General features: G+C 42.5%; 1 protein-coding gene across 1 annotated transcript in view; it reads right to left on the bottom strand.

Annotated features, from left to right (window-relative positions):
* The window catches only part of CACNA2D3 (calcium voltage-gated channel auxiliary subunit alpha2delta 3), an 877,155-nt gene that overhangs the window by 84,721 nt on the left and 771,493 nt on the right, over positions 1-20,941 (bottom strand). The window contains exons 28-29 of the mRNA XM_052639295.1: positions 4,419-4,480; positions 3,226-3,270 (exon numbers count right to left, since the gene is read on the bottom strand). Of these exons, the coding sequence (XP_052495255.1) occupies positions 3,226-3,270; positions 4,419-4,480 (107 nt within the window). The remainder of the gene's footprint in view (positions 1-3,225; positions 3,271-4,418; positions 4,481-20,941) is intronic.

Raw genomic sequence — 20,941 nt, 5'->3', positions numbered from 1 at the left:
AGTCCCAAACCAGGCCATGGTAATTGGGCCATCACAGATAGTAAGGAAAACTGGGGAGGAAGAGTACTTGGAAGTGAGAAACATCAGCACTAAGCTTGTGTTACCTGGAAGGTAGTATTAGCTCTGAGGCTAAGATACTAGCTTCAGAATCAGAGACTTGGACACTTGCAACCAGTATGACTTTGAGAAAAGCCTTTTAACACTCCCAGTCTCAGTTTCCTTATCTGAATGATGGAGACAGCAACAATTATTTCAGAGAGAAGATGAAGTAGGCCAGTGAGTGCAAATTGTTGAGCATGGTGCAAGGTGCATTATGAGTCCCCAAAGAACCATGTTTGTGTCTATTAGCACCTACTATGTGCCCTCTTTATAAGTATCTTAATGCTGCAAATTGACTTTTTTGGAGACAGAAGTTGTCACACAGTTTGTAGCAAGAGGTTGTGGAGGCAAGTCAGCTGATAAGCACATGTGCTCATCTCCCCTTCTAACCAGTTAGCTCCTGGAGGACAGGGTCCATCTCTGACTCTGCATCCCATTGATTCCTTGGGGGTTGGAGGTACCAGGGATGTCAGGAGGGCTCAGTAAATAGGTCCTGAAGGAAGGAGTTAGTGTGAGAGAGGTTGCCTCTCAGGTTCTGAAGTTAACAGTCCCCTTGGGTGGAATGAAGCTCCTTAAAGTCCTCAGTTAGGCCCATGGCCAGGCCCTCCATGAAGAGGTATCTATAAGCCTGGAAGACATCTGGCCAGACTGACTCCACCCAGCAGCCCAGGACACTCAAGTCAAGGGCCCAGGGAGGCCACTGCAGGGCAAGACAGAGGGACTGGATCGGATCCGAGGCAAAGTGTGTCTGATAAGTGTGTGGGAGTTGTGCCAGGTCTTCAGTAGAGAAGAGAAGCCAGAAGCACGTGAACTTAATGAGCCCCCACAGCTGTTTTTAATGGGGACCTGATCACTTGAGGGCAGTTGGAGGAGTGGAAGGACATGGTCTCAAAGACTTAATTAAAAGCTATGAAAGGGAATGACACATGGAAAGAGTCTGCTGAAAGAATGGAAAGGGGCCTGGCTTTTCCTTTTAAAACTATGTCAACTAGGTGCCTGAAGCCAAAACTTTAGAGTCAAAATGGGAAATGGATGATAGCTTTAAAGGGCAAAATGGGGATATTTGAGCATCAGATCAAGTTCAGCGATCCAGCCTATGCCACACTTAATTTTCAAGGTATGAACCTTCAAAATGATATCTTAATGAGGCTCCATCCCCAAGGCTATTAAAGCAGATATTAGTAGTGAGGAAGGTATCCTACCTTGTGCTTACTATGCCCAAGGGACTAAAGTGTGCATGTGGCTGCCACCTGAGGTTTTAGGTTCAGTGAACCACTACTCTAAGGGAAACATGTGTCTGCAGACATTTTCATGATAGCTAATGTCTATTGAGGGCTTGCCATAGGACAAGAGCTGTGCTCTAAAGTTTCCATATATTATCTCACTCATCCTCACCATGACTCTGGGGGTGTTTCTGTCCCTATTGTATAGCTGGGGAAACTAAGGCAAGGCTTATTACTTTCAGAGCCACAGTTGGAAGCGACTCTTGCCTCCACAGCCTGTACCTTTAACCGCTATGCGAGACCACCTGTGAAAGCATTCACAGAACAACTAACATATATTGCACTTTTCTAACTCTAAGTGGGAATCCATTTTCCACTTATTTTTATGTATGAGGATGCACAGAGGCAGTGTTAGGCTGTAGGAAGATTACCACCGCTGACTTTATTCATTAAATTGTTCAACCAACTATTTGTCCATCCAATCAATCAACCAGAAACCAGTCAGTCAACCAACCAGCTATCCAGAACACCATCAATCCCACCAACCATCCATTCAGTCACCCAACTAACCAACCAACTGTCCTCCGTTCTTTTAACACAAAGTGGAGTTAGTAGCTTAACACAGGGCCTCGTGACACTGATTAATCAGTGCTACTGTTGAGCTGTGTTGTCTTGAACTGAGCATTACAATAAGACAAGTAATGCCTCAAAAACAGAGGAGAGGTTTGAAGCCACTTGACTAGCCTATGAATGGCATTCCCAAACTTACTGAAAGGGTACTCATCATAAAACATCACAGGGTACTCTTTCCTTTGGGAAAATTATTTTTGATCTAATGGTCAGGAAAAGTTGGGCTTTTGCTTTTACTCTTTGAATAGCAGTAACTCATACAGATATTACGATTTTTTTTAACTGCCCGATATTTAAGGACTGAGTGTTTTGTACTTTACCTTCACCCTATACTCCCTCTTTTATATTTCTTTACTTGCCTTTTTGTTTGCCTATTTTTTGAAATATACTTCTAATCCATATTTTCTGTGTTGGAATTATGTTTGGTTAGGATTTATTTAATCCCTGTGGTAACTAGAAGGAATGAAAATGAGTGATCATTTATAAGCTCCACTTTATGTATTGACTAATGGTTTGGCTGACTCAGAGAAGGCTGCCTGAGCCAAGGTGAAATGCTATTTCACATGTGGTTGATCTAAGATGTGGGGCAGAAGGTACATGGGACTGGATGCTATAAAAACTTAAATCTGATGGTCAAACTTGGGACAGTGGTATATCTTTTTTATTCTACTGCTCATGTGTGGAATTCAAATTTGTCCTCCCAAGACTGAGGGAGTGAGATAAGGAGAAAGAAAGAAGGGAGGGAAAGGGAGCTGCAGAAGGGAAGCAGTATGCTAGAATGCAGCATGCTGAGTTTTCAACGCTTAGATTTTTAAGCTTCTTTATTACATGAAATTAAGCAAGACATTTAATTTACCTGATGCTCAGTTTCCCCCTTTGCAAAGTGGGACATATATTCCAATCCATTTCACTAGGTGGTTAAGAAGATGAAAAGAGGTACCACATTGGTAGAAAACTCTGAGAATTGTAGTGAGAGTTTCAAATGTCAGTAATTTGTATTGTGTTCGATAAAATGCCAAAATCCCAACAGTGCTGTTCATGGGACATTTAAATCATACTTCCCCAGCTCTCCAAAACTATCTGATTGGGAGAAGAAAGAGAAAGAAACAAAGCAAATGTCCTTGGGTTTTTGGAGACTAGTTCATACGCAATCTCTTAGAACTGGCTCTGTGAGACATTCTCCCTGTGAGAAAGCACCCTCAGTCATTCAGCCACCGCCCCTGACCGGCCCCAACTTGATCAGAGCAGACACAGGCCCAGGAGACCATCATACCTCATCGTCACAGCTGATAGAGCATTTACCATCCAGAGAGGCGCACTGTGAGGTGAGGCGGAAACAAAAGGAAACATGTCATTTGGACACACCAGCATCTGCTAAGGCTGCCACCTGGTTACTGAAGGACAGTCCATCAAAGTCCTAGCCTGTTTCATCCAAAGGGAATGCTCCAGGATGAATCTGCCCATCCTCTCTAGGATGAGTACCAGCCCCAGACACTAATATAAAAGCTAATTTGGGGGACTTCCTTGGCAGTCCAGTGGTTAAGACTTCGCCTTCCAATGCAGGGATTGCGAGTTCGATCCCTGGGTGGGGAGCTAAAACCTCACATGCCTTGCAGCCAAAACACCAAAACATAAAGCAGAGAAATACTGTAACAAATTCAATGAAGAATTTTACAAAAAGACAACTTAGGAGTAACCTGGTTCTTTTTCATTTTAATTTATGTTGTCCATGTTAATTTATGCTTTATTCAATAGTGATATCTTTTTAAGACCTCAAATCTTTCAGTAACAAGAAATATAATTATTTATTTCATTTTAAATTATTTCCCACTGACTTTTTAAAAACTTCTGTGTTCTTGATGCATAAATTCCTAAAGTATTTTCATTTGAGAAACTATATACCATCTCAACATATAGACTTGGACAGATGGAAACATCTTATGTGTTGCCATTCCTGCTGCGTTACTGAACAAACACCACTGATATTACTTAGTATAGAATACACAGTGCAAGTAAAGAATGTTCCCAGATTATCCAAGGCAGAGAAGCCCTCGCCAAAGAAAGCAGATGCATGCTTAGTATAACCCAGCTATGCAGAATCCTTTAAAAATGAAATAAAGAGATTCACAAATAATTGGGCATCATAAGATTTTTTAAAAGTCACTATGCAAATTCACAAAAGTCCTTGATATTTAGAAGAAAAATTTCTGTTTAAGGCAGTCACTATTTTGGTCTCACAATTACAGCTGTTTTCAGGAGCAAATTCTCTGCTTTCTCAGCATGTGGTGTCTAACATGCTGTCAGTCCTTTATTTTGCACTGAAATGAAAGGTAACCTGAGCAGCCCAGCAGTTCATTTTACAAACATTCATCGGAAATCTGGCACTTTTAGTCTCTGGGTACTCAAATGTGAACACCTGTATAATAACAGTGTTGCTAATGCTTCAACATGCTGATTATAACTTACCTGTCTGCTGGCAGTCCAGAACTTCCTTTGGAAAAATTCAAGTTTCATCTGAATGCCTACAGCTGGGACAAATTATAAATAAAACAAGGCATTAGAGATCTCTTTACACAATTATTTAAGATTATCATAGAAAATTATCTGTCAAGGCAAGATGCTGATGTAAGCATATCAGATAAGAACACTTAAAAACTAAATTTACAGTGAAGCATACAACTAAGACATTTTATTGTTCAGGTAAGGAATTCTCAAGGTTACCTACACTCATATAACTTTGACAGGACAAACTGAGCACAATGCATATGGCTCTTTGGAGAGATGTTACTTGAGTGTTTCTAAAATTCATACACTTGTGGTCAACACTCTCCCCAGCACAGCTGAAAATAGGAATAGAAATAAAAAGGATATTCAGAAGATCATGGTTTTTTCAGAGTTTCTGTTTCTGTCATTAATGCATAAACTTGTGTACCTAAATGTATATTCTGCAAGTGTTTTGAGATATGAAATTTGAAAAGTTACTTGTCATGGGTTGATGGTTGGAAGTGAGTCACTTGGTCATGATGTGACTTAGTTTAACTGGCCCCCAGTATCCACGTCTCAATGATCTTCTCTCCCCCGGAACTCTGTGGAATTTTATAGTTCTTTGCTTGTCTGTGAAAAGTTCCCTAAAGCAAGAGTGAAAGCTACTTCCAGTGAGAGAAAGGTACAGAAATGGAAGAGGTTAAGAAAGTGCTTTGAAATTTTGGGAAGGAGAATTCAAGGGAACCTCAGAACTACGCCATGAACAAGCTCACAATATTTCTCTCTATGAAGTCAAGGCAAAGGAACTCTTAAAACCATTAGAAAAAGTATTCAAGTCAGGGAAAAAAAGCTCATCAGATGGCGAGAAAACTTTAGAGGAGATGGCAAGAAAAAATGAGATTGTGCTAGAAACACTATACTCCCCACAATGGGCACCATTTAGCCCTGGGCAGTTATGCAAACTTCAGTCCATGCCCATAATCTTCCCAGTTTTTGCCATATCTGCATACCACCATGGCTTCCCTGGAGGTTCAGTCAGTAAAGAATCTGCTTGCAACACAGACACCTGGGTTTGATTCCTGGGTCAGGAAAAACCCCTGGAGAAGGAAATGGCAACCCACTCCAGTACTCTTGCCTGAAAAATCCCCTGGACAGAAAAGCCCGAAGGGTTACAGTCCATGGGGTCTCAAGAGTTGTACATGACTTAGCCACTAAATCATCACCATCACAGCATTGTTATTTACCTTTCCACACTGTTTTCTTTTGCTAACACACCTACAGTAACTTCAATCCACATAATGACATCTAGTAAAAGAAATACATGATTACCAAACCCCCCCGCCCCACCAAAGTTCACTCATATACTTTTATCTTGCCACCATGTTAGATGCCCCCTAACACCTCCCACCTTTGGAAAACATGGCTGTGCTGTCTTCAGGAACTTGAAGATTCACGAAGACCTTGGGTTGTTACCCTTATTACTACCAAGTGCATTTCTACTTCCTAAACAAATCGTTGAAGCAAGACCTGAGAGTCATAGTTAACTATGACAGGTACACTTAGAGAGACTCATCTATCTTTGCACTTAGAATTTCAAGTTAAGCATAGCTGCAACACATAGAATGGAATTCTTGGAAAGGTACCACGTCAGTACTCTGGGTTCATCCTGCTTTGCCTTAAGTGACCACCATCTTCTGGACCATAAGCTCTCCAGGGACAGGGACACGTTCTTGTTCCCCACTGGATCCCTGCCTCAAGAAAGGGGCCAAGCACATAGATAGCCCATTGGGAAATGCTTGCTTTTTTAGAAAAACTGTTCAGGTGATAGCATAGTCAGTACCTAGCTAGCTAGACAGATAGAAGAGTAACATCAGTGTAAATTATAATCACACCCGAATAAAGGTGTTTCTGTGGAAGTTCTCAACACAGTAGAACCATATGGGGAACTTAAAGAAAATGCTCTGATACCTGGTGCCCTCCCCCTCCAGAGTGAAAAAAAAAAGTGAAAGTGTTAGTCACTCAGTCATGTCTGACTCTTTGCAACGCTATGGACTGTAGCCCACTAGACTCCTCTGTCCATGGAATCCTCCAGGCAAGAATACAGGAGTGGGTTGCCATTCTCTTCTTCAGGAGATCGCCCCGACCCAGGAATCAAACTCTGTTCTCTTGCATTGCAGGTGGATTCTCTAACATCTGAGCCACCAGGGAAGCAACCCCCACCCTCTGCCCCGCACCACCCACAGTAAAACCACTTAAATCAGAATTCCTGGGAGTGGAGTCTAGGCACAGCTATTTTTAAAAAGCACCCCAAGTGATTTGAATGTGCAGTCAAATCAAGCATGGTTACTCTACAGGTCTTGCTAAAGGGAGTAAGTTGTCCATGGAGGAACTACCACAATATGGGCCATTTGGTCAGACTACAGCAGAAACTGCTCTTCCTAACTCTGGAGAAAATCTCAAAGAATACCTGTAGGAAGCTGATATTGAAGCCTGAAGATAGTCACTGCAGTTTCAAATGAATCTTGTCTTCCAAAATGCCTGACAAGCCATATCCCTATTGGAGATAAGCCAACTGAGGAAGCTGTAAATCAAGGTGCTGGCTGGGTTTCTGGTCAGATCCACCAGCAGGCAGGGGTGAGAGTGTGCCCTGGATTTAAGAAGGGGCTTGGACCAAGTATCTCTGTTTCTACTAAAGATAGGGAGGGATGGCAGAAGGCTGACTTCCATGCAGAAGGCCTCAGGACTGTTGAAACATTCAATGACTGGTACTTAATATTTTTGCAGGCCCAGGTCAGCAGTCACAGCAGGCTTCGAGACTCCACAGGATAAAAGCAGAGGCTTCCCTGAAAGAGTCACCGCATGGTGACCTTTCCATGATGTTTCTAGTCCGAGCAACCCAGAGCTGCCCCTGGCCCACCCATCGTCTACTGAGTTCTCCTGTCAGTCACCCGTGCCCTTTCTGAGCACCCTTCCCATTCTCTGAGGGAGGCCCCATTTTCACCTCTCTAATGAAGCAAGCTGCTCCCTCCTGGGTGTTTATCCATCTCACATACTTGCAGCCTGCTATCATCTGCCCCTTTCGGTCTGCACCCCAGCTCCTCAGAGTGCTTTAATCTTGCCTCATGAGTCAGTCCCTCCATCCCATTAATCATGCGTGCTGCTTCTCTCTGATCTCCCTCCAGCAGGCTGCATCCTCTCCCTGGTCCTGATGCCCTAAACTAGACACTGCTTCCCTCACTCCTCATTCACTCCCTGTCTGGGCCATGAGGTCGATGCCAAAGGACTTCCAGGCAGTCCTGACTACAATGCATCTGCACTGTTTTGCCCTGGCTGTGTTTTTGTTGCCCCCTCCAGCAACTCTGGCCCATGGTTTCCCACTTCTTAGTTTGTAGTTTGTTCACCTACAAGTTAATATATGTCTCTTGGATTAAGAGATGCACAAGCCCATGGGTGGGTCAACTTCATGATCATTTGTTCAGTGGCCTTTACACCAAGATCTAAGCTGAGTAATAAGGGGAATGAGACCACACGCTCCCTCAGAGTCTACCTGGGGAGTAGTCACGTGGTAAAAGCAACATCAGAGGCTTACACAGAGAACTGTGGAGCATAGAGAATGGGGCAGACTTGGCCTGGAGGAGTTGACAAGAACTTTGTATCAGATAAGGCATGGAAATCTGACTCATAGGAAAAAAACAGAGGAAAGATGAGACTCAAGTGCAGAAACAGCACAGACAAAGGGTGGAGCCTTTTAAAAGACCATACTGTCTTCTGAAGCTTCAAAGAATGGGAATGGGGAACTTGGTTGTGCAGGCTGAGTTCAAATGGAAAATGTCCTTGAATGTCAGGCCAACAAACCTGAAGAGTACCCTGTAGGTCAGGAGTTGGCCCAAGGGCCAAATTCACCTCTTTTTGTCAATAAAGCTTTATTGGAACACAGACAGCCTTATTTGTTTATATACTGTCTAGTACAATGGCAGCATTGAGTGGTTGCAACAGGGGCTGAATAGCCAACATAGCCTAAAATGCTTACTATTTGGTCATTTACAGAAAAAGTTTGCTGGCACCTGCTTCAGGGCCTGAAGAGCCATTAAAGATATTTCAGTAGATAAGTGAAAGGACCTCAGATCCATATTTTAGAAAGTCCACAATGAAAGCCTTGAACAAGAAGTCCTAGGGAAATGACCTGGACAGTGGGAGATGAGAGTGAGATAAACTGAGTTACGCAGCCACAGCCACTGGGTGCATCCGGCTAGTTATTTAAGTACAAACTGATTTAAAGCGAAAAACGACAAGCAAACAAACACCAAAACACCCTTTAAAAACCAGAATAAAAATTCCCCATCACAAACAGAAATGCTTAAGGGCATCCCATGCCAATTTTATTCAGAAAAACAAATATAAGCTTTCACAAACATAAATTTAGATTCTTCTATTTTCATTTTTTTGTTCTTTTTTTTTCTTTTTTTCAACTTTTAACAGAAAAAAAAGAATCATCATTATTTTAGCAAGTCCCCTCCCTCTTCCTCCACCCTCACACATCCTAAATGGAACCTGAGATATTTTTCACGCCCATCTATCCTGTTCTTTCAACATTTCAAGCCATAATGGTATATTCTGATTCAAGCCAATCTTGCTAATTTAACAAGAAAAACAAGGACTGAAACGATTTTAGCGAAACCCAAGTTTCAAAGAGAATACAGAAAATTAAAACACCATTCCTGGAGTTTGAAATTTTTTAGAGAGTCCAGAAAATCATCAACATATTTTTCCTAGAATTCATGGTGCTCCTAACTTCCATCTGATTGCAAAGGCTCCATGGTTCCCTATCAGGAACTTTCAACACAAGGATGGAGACAGAGTTCCCTTTCCATAACAGCATCTGGTGGTTCCTTATTCACCTCGCAGGGCAGAACAGACCTAGAAAAAAAGTGTTCCTTAAGATCCTTCCCAGCACCCTAATATTGTGTAAGTTTCCTAGGACAAGGACCCTAAGATACTGGGATGGTCTTTGGAAATCAACAAAATAGCAAAGTCATTTTTACAAGAAATGCCACCCCAAAGAGCCTCAGAACCTTTCACGTGAAATATTCATGCATTGAGAGCACTGACATTTCATAATTTGGCTTCAATTAGTCAGTTACTATTCCTTAACGCACCTCAATACTCTAAAGAACACCTGAGTACTCATTTTCAGCTTAGCAATACAGACTACAGAGCTTCCGTGTAACCTTTCCATTCAGTCTTCTTTTTTCCTCAACTTTCTAACATCCGTTCTATTCTTCCCCTCCCTCTCTTCCTCCCATGTTTTTCAGAAATCAGGTACGAGCTAGGTGGTCAATGGATTGCAATGAAGACATGAGAGATGCATCAGCCAGGGATGGAGGCCTGGGGAGGGCGGTTAAATCACTGAAGAAAGGTTCACACTTCAGGATGTTCAGAGCTGACAGACAAGAGCACAGAGCATCATTCAAATACCCAAACATACAGGCACTTCATTTGCAGAATGTCAGTGACTATTGTTCAATCACTAAGTTGTGTCTGGCTCTTTGCAACGCCATGGACTGTAGCATGCCAGGCTTCCCTGTCCTTCATGGTCTCTCGAAGTTTGATTAAATTCATGTCCACTGAGTCAGTGAAGCCATCCAACCATCTCATCCTCTGTTGCCTCCTTCTCCTCCTGCCTTCTGTTTCCCAGCATCAGAGTCTTTTCCAATGAGTTGGCTCTTCACATCAGGTGGCCAAGTATTGGAGTTTCAGCTTCAGCACCAGTCCTTCCAATACATATTCAGGGTTGATTTCCTTTAAGACTGACTGGTTTGATCTCTGTGCAGTCACAGGAGCTCTCAAGAGTCTCTCGCCAACATCATAGTTCAAAAGCATCAATTCTTCAACGCTCAGCTTTCTTTATAGTCCAACTCTCACATCTGTACATGACTACTGGAAAAACTACAGCTTTGAATATACGGACCTTTGTCGGCAAAATGATGTCTCTGCTTTTTAATATACTGTCTAGGTTTGTCATAGCTTTCTTTCCAAGGAAAAAGTGTCATTTAACTTCATGGTTGTGATCACCATCCAGTGATTTTGGAGCCCAAGAAAATAAAAACTGTTAATGTTTCCACTTATTCCCCATCTATTTGCCATGAAGTGATGGGACTGGATGCCATGATCTTCATTTTTGGAATATTGAGTTTGAAGCCAGCTTTATCACTCTCCTCTTTTACTCTAATCAAGAGGCTTTTTAGTCAGTGGTTAGTACCCTGGAATTGGGACCAATAGCTGACCTCAAAGGCTCTAGTCCTACATTGTCCAAATTGGTGGCCACCAGCTACATGTAGCTATTTAAATAAAAATTAAATAAAATTAATAATTTAGTTCCTAAGATGCATTAGTCACATTTTAAGTGCTAAATAGCCATAGGAGGCTAGTGGCTACTGTACTGGACCCAACAGACCCAGAACATATTCATCACCTCAGACAGTTTAACTGGACAGTCATCACTGATAACAGGAACACAGTAGAGGAACTGAAGACTGGTGTCCCTTGAGAATTAAACATAACATTCCCCACAGATCTGTCCAAGCTACCCAGTCCCTGGAGGTGGAAGAAAAGAGGATGACTTATGTATGAAGGCTCTAGAGCACATAGACCTGCCCGTGCGAGAAGACCTGGATTTGCAAGGGGAAGCTGGTAATTAGTTTGAGAGAAGCCCAAAGAAATCAATGCAATACGCTCACTGTGGCTACCACCCCCAAGATTTATTTATTTTGCTTTATAAAATTTGAGAATACAAATTACATTTCCAGTGCTATTATATTCAAATGCATTCAAGATGAAATCATGCATGCATCTCATATCAGGTTAACAGACATGCATTCAAGTGTAATCCGAGATCCACCAAAGAACAATGTTACATGTAAAATTAGAAATAAAATAACTTTTTCATATTGTATTCATTTAGAAATAATTTTCTGTGGGCTTGGCCTCAACTTGCAACATACTCCTAAGAGCACAAATCCGGTTTGTAAAACAGTGCTCACCATGCCTGGCATGCAAGCTCACATAAACACCCCTACCTCCATTTGCCCAGTTCCCCAGCCATGTGATATATTCAAGTACAAATCCAGGAGACAGAAAAATAATCCTACTGCCATCAACAAATTATAACCAGGAAAATATCTACCAAGAGCTCTGGTTGTGAACCCTGCTTCTAAGACAGCTAAGTACCCTCGGGTACATCACTTCACTTCTCTGTCTCTACAAAGAAAGTCACATGAACCAGACTTTTGTGGGATGGGGATAAATAATACAAAATAAAATTACATGTATCAAAACTGTAAAGGTTTGACGGTGTTGTCAACATTCATATGATGATTGAGTCCTAGTTTTAATCCTTTATGTGTGTATTTCATCATCAAGTACACTTTTCACCCCAATATATTGATACTCAATAGAAAATTCAACCACAATAAATGCAGATAGTCCACAACTACCAAGGTCCCTGAAGATGTAATGTTAGGGGGTAAACAGTCTACAAAATTATAATACATTTGTGGAGGGTGAAAGGGAAGACCATGTGAGCACTGGCAAAAAGAAGCAAAAAACAGAAACCAAGGATTCTTTTTCAGCTGAGCAAGCCGGAAATGGATTTTTTCCCTTCAGGATTAATGAAAGATATACTCCACTCTTCAAATCCTGTCACTCTCCCTTTTTAGAATTGTGATTACTCATGCATTCGCAGGGCAAGGTTAGCTAGATCAGCATACAGAATCCAAAAGAGTGACTGTCCCCGACACTGTCACTGTCCGCTCCATTTGCTCTTCAGCCAGGTTACCTGGCCACAAAGTTTCCCAAGTGAATTGCTGCTGCTGGCAGCATGGGGCCAGTCATTTCATCCCGGTGCTCAGGCAGAACATCAGGTTCCAGAGCTTTCCTGGGCTGGCTTGGCCCACACACAGGAGTGTTTTCTCCTAACCGATTCCAATCCATGGGTAGAGATATGGTAAAAAAACTGTATTCTTATTAGGGAAAATAAAACTTGAATAAGTTAATAAATATGTGCTAAGGATTTCCTCTGTATTTCATCACTTGGGAGTGAAACAAGTTTTCTTAAAACCCAAATTCTACAAGTAAATACTGGCCATACATTCTCTCAACCAGAAAAAGAGCTCCTTACTGGTCATATTCCTCAAGCAGGGCAGTGGCTCTTCTTACACTTTGTCCTCAGCCCCCCTCTGACAGAGTCCCTGATTTCTCCTTCCTTTGTGCCCCACAGCAATGATTGCTAGCAGCAACAGTAACAAGGCATGGCACATTTGGATTAAAACTTGCCTCAATTAACGGTCAACTGTCATAGATGTTAGCCAAGCCACATTTGTTTAAATGTTTTCTTCTGTTTGTTTTCAAAATAGTTAATTGCAAGTAGAACTAACAATGAATCTGAATGTCATTTTTTTGGAATATTTCATGATTAAGTGGGGGTTTGGAAAAAGGCCACTGTCCTGCAATGTTGAGGAAAAGAACCCTAACCTTGCTTACATCAAACACAAGCCCATTCCAGGGGTCTGCTAATATCCAGGATAAATGACTTACCACATGAATAACCATTTAAAACTGTAATGTGAATTATGACATAACTCATCTGTTAAATATTTCATGTGAAGATTTTAATGAATTGCATGATGGAATGTTGGACAAAAAAGACAACTGAAATCCTGGGACTAATTTGGGCGAAACTGAGAACAGAGTATTCTCGTGGAAATGAGGGGGAAGAAAAGGCAGCTGCATTTATGTCCCCCTGGGTGTCAGACTGGCAAGCCTAAAGGCTTTCTTATAAGATTATAGGGAACCAAGAACGATCAGCAACAATCTTTTGAAAAATATTTAGATCAAAGCCATATTTGTTTATTATAATCTTGATAAAGCCCAAACATTAATCTCCAAGGTATGGTATTATTTCAGAAATTAGGGGGGAAAAAAACATTCTCACAGCAGCAGACACACCTCACATTTTAGTCTATGCCAAGTGAAAAAACACATGATAAAAGGGGAGGAGGTATTTTAAATATAACCCCTAACCGATTGCATATTTCACTTCTGAAGTACATGCTGTGGTGCTGGGGTGGAGGGGGGTAATCTTTCTTATACATGCTTTTAAGTAACAAAGAACTACATGATGTATGTCTGTGGTGAGAGAGAGGGAGGGGAAACAGGACTCATTATCACTTGATTGACAACGCGATAGCAAAAGACTGTCTTTGAAGACTCATAGCTGCAGAGGCCTATTTTCATCTGGAACCGTCCCCACCCACTGTCCGTGACTGACTTCTGGGAATGTGTGTAGGAAGGCCTGATCCTTTCGCCTACACATTTCTTTCGTAATCACTTTGTTTTTGTCCTGTCAGAGCTTCTTGGGAGCAGTCACCTTCAGTAAAGTATAATAAATGACAATTATGAATGTTTCCTCCATTTAGATTCTAATTACTTGACAGAATCAATGTTGAAAAGAATTAGCAGGGCCGTGGAATGGAATAATAATTTTCTTTTCACCCCTGAGGTAATCTGGAAGCATTTTTCCAGACCTCATCTAAAGAAACCTATATTCCCTTAGCTTTCTAAGGCCACTGGAGCTGGCATCAAATAGTTTTTGTCAGATCATTTTATGCTCACAAAACTCTTTGAATAATATTATTTCAATAAGGTTTTCAAGCCAATACATTTTTAAAGTCAATTCCCATCCTTTCAAACTTTCAGAATAAAACATTTAAGCCTCAGGCTTCATTGTATTTTAATCAGGGTTACACAAATCAATGTCCATTAAGAAAATTATAAGTTTCCAAATTATAGCTCCCTAGTTAATAATTTCTTATTAGGTCACCACCTAATAACAGTTACCAAAGAGATTATAACAAAATCAGGGGTCAGATTTCCAAACATTTCAAAACCCATAATAGAATGGTCACAGATATTTGCCAAACACCTCTGACCTGGATGTTGATGACTGTATTTAATGCAAAGCAGCACTAAAACAGCCATATGGGAATGTAAATTGGTGCAGCCACCATGGAGGCTCCTTAAAAAGCTAAAAATAGAGCTACCATATAACCCAGAAATTCTACTCCTGGGTATACATATGGACAAAAAAGAAAACATTAATTTGAAAAGATACATGCATGCCAATGTTCATAACAGCACTATTTACAATAGTTAAGATATAGAAACAATCCAGTCCCCTCAACAGAGGATTGGTTTAAGAAGATGTGGTGTGTGTGTATATACACGCATACACACACACATACATACATGCAATGGACTACTAGTCACAAAAAGAACAAAACATTACCATTTGCAGCAACATGGATGGACCAAGAGAATATCATACTAACTGAAGTCAGTCAAACAGCAAAAGACAAACATTATATGATATCACTAATACTAGTTTTCTAGTAGAATCTAAAAAGTAATACAAATCTATAGACAAAACAGAAACAGACTCACAGATACAGGAAATAAACTTATGATTACCAAAGAGGAAAGGGGAGACAGGGAGGGATAAAATAGGAGCATGGGATTAACAGATACAAACTACTAAATATAGATTAAATAAGCAACAAGGATTTACTGTATAGCACAGGAATTACACTCAATATCTTGTAGTAAACTACAATGGAAAATAATCTGAAAAGAAATATATATAACTGAATCACTTTGCTATTCACCTGAAATTAACACAATATTATAAATTAGTTAGATGGCAATAAAAAAAAATCCACATGGATGGTTCATGGAGCTGGGGGGGAAGTGTCCAATTACTCAGATTCTCCAGCTCATGTTTTAGGGCACAGAGAAGGAAAAAGACACGTCCCAGCACACCAAGCTCATCTTAGGAAGCTCAAGTCCATTCTAGACCCCCTAAAACTCAGATCCCTTCAGGACTGGGTGGGAACTGTGGTGAATGAGAGCCCACCCTGTGGTGGTGTCAAGAGAGCAGCTCAACTCAGTTCAGCTGATGCCCTGTGGGAATATCTTCTGGATACTGCTAGTTATTCTAATGCTGCATGAGAAACTGAGAATCTAAATATAATACATAGACAATTCACTGAAAAATTCACAGCACTCCGATAGGGTTACCAGATAAAATATTTCTGATTTGCTAAATCTGGCAACCCTACACTGAGGGTCACATGGCACATCCCAGGCAATGACCTGGGGTGGCCTCTGTTGCAAGTTTAGACCTGAGAACGCTGAGATAGCTTGCATTCTGCAGAGAAATATCAGGACCGGAAACCAAGGTCGCCTCCATCAATGAGACTTTCATGATTTTACTGTTTACTTCAGAAAATTCTTGACCAGAAAGATAAGGCTATAAACCAGTAAATCTACTTCATGATTTACTTGAGAACTTCCCCTAAGTCAGCTCATCTCAACAACAGACTGATAAAGAACAAGAGAGGGCTCAACTAGGGAAACTGCTCACTTATCAAACAACTTTTTTGATTTATCAAGACTTGAGAGGTACACCATTCTTAAATTAACCCAGTCCCAATCAGATCCCCACACTGAGAGACCCACCCAGACTCCAGAACCCTATCACCTGCCTTCCCTTTCTGGGATACCAGTAAGACCCTGTTAGAAAGGTGATCTTCCTGAAATAGGGAATAAGGCTGATGTAGCTTGGTCCATGGACTCTTCTGATGGTCTTCCTGTCAACAGTCAAACTGACTTTATATTGGCCAAAGCATTAATGTATATTTGGCATTAAATTATATTATGTATTATTTATTGTGTTTTATTTCTAACTGGCTAGTGTTAAGCTCCTGGAGGGTAGAGATTGTTTGTTTACATCTTTATTCTTTGTATCTGGAGAAGCACCCAGCCCAGGTAGGTACTTATGATACAAGTCAAAAGCACGAACAAGCAATTGGGTTGATGCTGTGCTGACGGTGACATCAACAATTTTCAGACACTTTTCTCTCCTAGGAGACCTACCTCTGCCATCCAGCTATCTTTGGCTCTGTTCTGAGGGAAATGAAGACCCATGAATAGCTTCTCATAAAAGGATGGGCATGAGATGTGAACAGATCTGTGCTTAGGACATATCTGCAGGTGAGGGAGGTGGGCTCTATGGTTTGTGTAAGGGACTGGTTAGGTGTTGGTAGCATTCATCCAACCAGGTGAGAGATGAGGGACTTCCACCGAGAAAGCAGCACCTGGGATCAGATGGTGAGGTGTACTCTTGTTTCTAATCTCTCCTGACTGAGTGAAGCCTGGAACCTTGAGTTTTTGCACTGTCTCATAATCTTCATCTGTGTCTTGCCAGATACCATCCACCTTTTCAATCTCAAGGGTCCATCATTTCAGCTTGGTAAATTTCAGCATGTTTTGATTTTGCTTGTAAATGAATTATGCCATGAAACACGTTTTTCTGCTCACTACGCATGTCTTGGAATTACAGAAGACAGTATTAGGGAAGTATTCAATTAAGAGGGAGAACCTATAGGGTGAAAATCTAGGGACCTGGTGAGGGTGGGGAAAGCATTTTAGGCCACATGCAAAGTTCCAAGCTGAGAATAAGCTTGAAGTGTCCGAGATCTACATTTCCAGTGCAAGTGAAAACAGCACATTTCTTCTGTCTTTATCAGTAACAACCAGGACCAAACAAGGAGGTTCAAACAAAATCTGGTGGTCATTCTGGGGACAACTCCTCAGAAGCAGAATTGCCCTCTTGATGGTGGGTGGGTCAATAAGACCATTATCCCAATCACTGTCCAGTGGCTCCATTTAATTTGACATGGAAAAGACAGCATCAGAAACAGTCAAGGGAAAGACCACGTGCTTATGAGTGTGCTCATGCAGGAAGGCAGCCTGGAAAGGCAAGACCAGCACGCCCCTGGGCAGGGTTCCCTCTCTCCATCCAGACACCCATTCCGAAGTCAAATACGTGGATGGCGCTGTGCTCAGCCATGGCCGACCTGGACAAGGTCCTCCCACAATAGCTGCACACAAGGTGACTATGAGCAGGGAGGGAGAAGGGTATGGGAAGTATTAATGAGCGGGTTGGACAGCATTTTGGAGTAATTAAGCCTTTTCTTCCCTGCTCCAACCTCTTGGAATCTCAAGAGCTTGGAATATTTGGGAATTAGACATGGGGTTAAGGATACCAGTTTTGTCCCATAATTTAATCAGGCAGATGTTGAGGATGGAAAAACCATCTTCTGTCATTAAATGATTGCTCTCAAACACATACTTGGCAATACTCGAGTCTCTTCTTTGGGTTCCTGAACTGGCTTTTCAGAACAGACTGCACTGGTCATGTTGTGGTGCGGGGGCAGGGTGGACCATGAGGCAGAGCGGGTGCTTCCTTCTCTGACTTGGCAGGAAGTTCAAATCTGTCTCAGCAGGGTAGATACCACAGCAGACAGAGGTCTTAAGGGTGAGCCAAGCTGCCTGACCTCAATGCCCCTCTACTCTATTTATCCCTTCTCCAAAGGTTCCTTGGCGCCCAGTAGCTCTCAGTAAAGGCTGACTGACTGAGGAATGACTGGACAAGCGAATGCACTGTATTCCAGGCACTAGGCAGTTAATCGGTTGCCTCTCGTGCTTTCTTTGAGGGATAACACTTTGAAACACTGTTGTTACCAACATTCCTCCCAGAGTTTCCTGGCACCCCCTGGCTCTTCTCCATTCCCTCAGCTAAAGCATTCCATGCTTAGGGCCTCGGGGAAGGGAGGTACAGAGGAACTCAGAGAACAAAGGAGTCAGTTCTGGATTTTTGAGTCCCCAGAGCTGAGGCCTAGAGGAATCTCAGAATTGAAAGGACAATATGGCAACTGCCTGGGCCAGTTCCTTCTCACCACCTGCCTCCAGCCCCTAAACTGACTGCATGGGAAAGATGGTCTAACTGGAAAGGGAAGAGACTCCAAGGGAGCCAGAGTGCTGGGGACCCAGGGGAAAGACCTGTGCAGGGATGTCCTCACAGGGGTCAGCCTTTCCCACTAGTACCCCGGGACACTGGAACTCAGTCACCGCCACCCCTGCTACTGCCACCAGAGGCCACAGACAGAAAGCCCAGCCCGAGGCTCCCTGATGGCTTGTCAGTAAGGCCCAGGGCACTGCAGACTGACTCCAGGTCCACCCTGGGTGGCCATGAGGGGACCATGCAGGGCACTGACTTATAGCTGGATCTCCAAGACTGATCCATTGCGTACCCCTCACCAATCTGTCTGCTAAGGAGCTGCCATTCCCCTATCAGAGGCCCCAGATTAATTCCATTTCCTGGTCTGGACTCCTAATAGAATCCATGTTACCTGCAAGGACCCTGGGCTTCAAGCCACTATAGAATGTTTCATCTTTTTTGATAAAAGTTAAAGAAGTTGGACCTGATGTAATCTTAACTACCCAGAACACTCACAACTCCACTGAGAGTTTGTAAAATATGAGGATTTGATAAAATTTATCACTATCACCTCTGTTTTAATTCTGAGGACATGAAGACTTCTGAGTTGTTAACCTAGAGGACACGGAAAAAAAAAATTCTGATTTAGAAGATGGGAGGGACCCTAGGGGAATAAGATCTGAACCCAGATCTTCATGACTTCAGAGAAGTTAAAAAAAAACAACCTAAAACAAATGACTAAAGGGAACTCCAAAAATCACTCAAAAAGAGTATGTATTTAATGAGTCTACATGTATGCTAAGTCGCTTCAGTCATGTCCGACTCTATGACCCCGTGGACTGTAGCCTATCAGGCTCCTCTGTCCATGGGATTCTCCAGTCAAGAATACTGGAATGGGTTGCCATGCCCTCCTCCAGGGGATCTTCCCAACCCAGGGATCGAACCCATATCTCTTATGTCTCCTGCACTGGCAGGTCAGTTCTTAACCACTAGTGCCACCTGGGAAGCCCTTAATGAGTCTATCCCTGTAGAAAAGATTAACACCTGCTTAATATGAGATTGGTAAAACTACATACGTCTCATACATTTTACTCTGTTTTGATTTTTCTTTCTATCTCCTGCGAACTGATAAGTTTCCTGCAGGACCAGGAAAGAGTTTCTCAGGTGCTCCTGGCAACTGTGAACACCTCCAGGTCTTTGTGTTTGCTGCCTCCTGAAGAAAGAAAGCAGCAGAGGTGGCTCCTTGACAGCAACGCAGCGGCCAAAGGAGCATGGAGACCACAGCCTTGTCTCTTAGGAGGCCGATGATAGCAGAAATGTCCCAGGACATGCAGGGCTGCAGGAGCTGGTCCCAGGAACAGAGGACACACACTATGAGCCAGGCACCCGACAGACACTATCCCACTTAACTTTTCAGCAATCTCAAGGAGAAGATTTTTTTTTTTTCCATTTCAAAGACAAGCTGCAGGCGGTGCAGTGACTTAACTAGGGCCACACAACTTCTCGGACTTGATGGAACTGGGATTTGAGCCCCCAAGTCTGACTCAGGAGCCTGCTGCCTGGTCTCCTCCGTGGTTCTCCACAGGACTACATCACCCCCTAGGGGACTGTTTTGGAAGTTTGCAGTTCGACTGTCAATAACTGGAAGGCCTGCAATTCTGGAGACAGCCCCCAACAAAAAAGGGTTTCTAGCCCCTCAGACTTCAAGTGCTCTGCCTGATAAGGATGTGCTTGGAAAGCACGATCTGCAGCTGTGCCTTGAACTGAATTCTGTTCCACATCTAAACACAAAGTATGCCTTGCACATGAAAATTTTTACAAATGCAACCTCAGTCCTACGAAAGAGGACTTGCCTGAAATGACTGTTTCAGAGAATCCCATCACCAAGGAGGGACAGTTTGTAGTTAAGAGGGCCATAGAGCAGCCACTGCATTCACAGAGATTCCATGAAAGCGTCCAGCCTCTTCCTGCCATCTCTTCTTATAGTTCTGCCCAAATATTAACACACTAAAATGGATCTTATCCTCTTAGGGACTACTTTTATTTCTTGATATTATAGTGGGAACATTATATAGATTATTTATTTGGTGGGCAGCATGTAGGAAAACAGGTTATATTTTCTATGTATCTCATTTGGAGACAGTAAAGGGAATATTCCAAACTATGATAAAGAGGAATCCTTGGGTGAGATAGAACTGATACTGTCCTGGCTTCAGTTTCTCCTCTGCTACTAAGTCTGGTGATTATTTCTCCTTTTCTCTGTGTATCTCCCCCACTCCCAACCAGCCACACAAACTCTTGGCTTTTGTCTGTGGCTCCCCTCTCTTGTCTTGCCTTGAAAGCATAGATTTGGCTAGGCCAAAACTCACATATCACCATGGCTTCCTCTGTGCTTCCCTTTCCATTTATTTTGGCCTCGATCAAGGTGCAAGATATTGGTATCTGAGGCTCAGCTCAATGGATGGATTTCCCATCTTGGAGGCGGGCAATAAAGGAGCAGTTCCTTCTGTGGGTGAGAGAATCGAGGTCCTAGATAAGAAACTGCTTCTCTTGGGGTTGCTCTGCTTGAGCCTGGAGCTGGGTGAGTGGGCTCTGTTGCTGGTAGGTTTTC

This window comes from Budorcas taxicolor, chromosome 1 (genome assembly GCF_023091745.1).
Source record: "Budorcas taxicolor isolate Tak-1 chromosome 1, Takin1.1, whole genome shotgun sequence".
Taxonomy (NCBI): Eukaryota; Metazoa; Chordata; class Mammalia; order Artiodactyla; family Bovidae; genus Budorcas; species Budorcas taxicolor.
The sequence above is the reverse complement of the archived record's forward strand: the minus strand, read 5'-3'. Positions and strand labels throughout refer to the sequence as shown.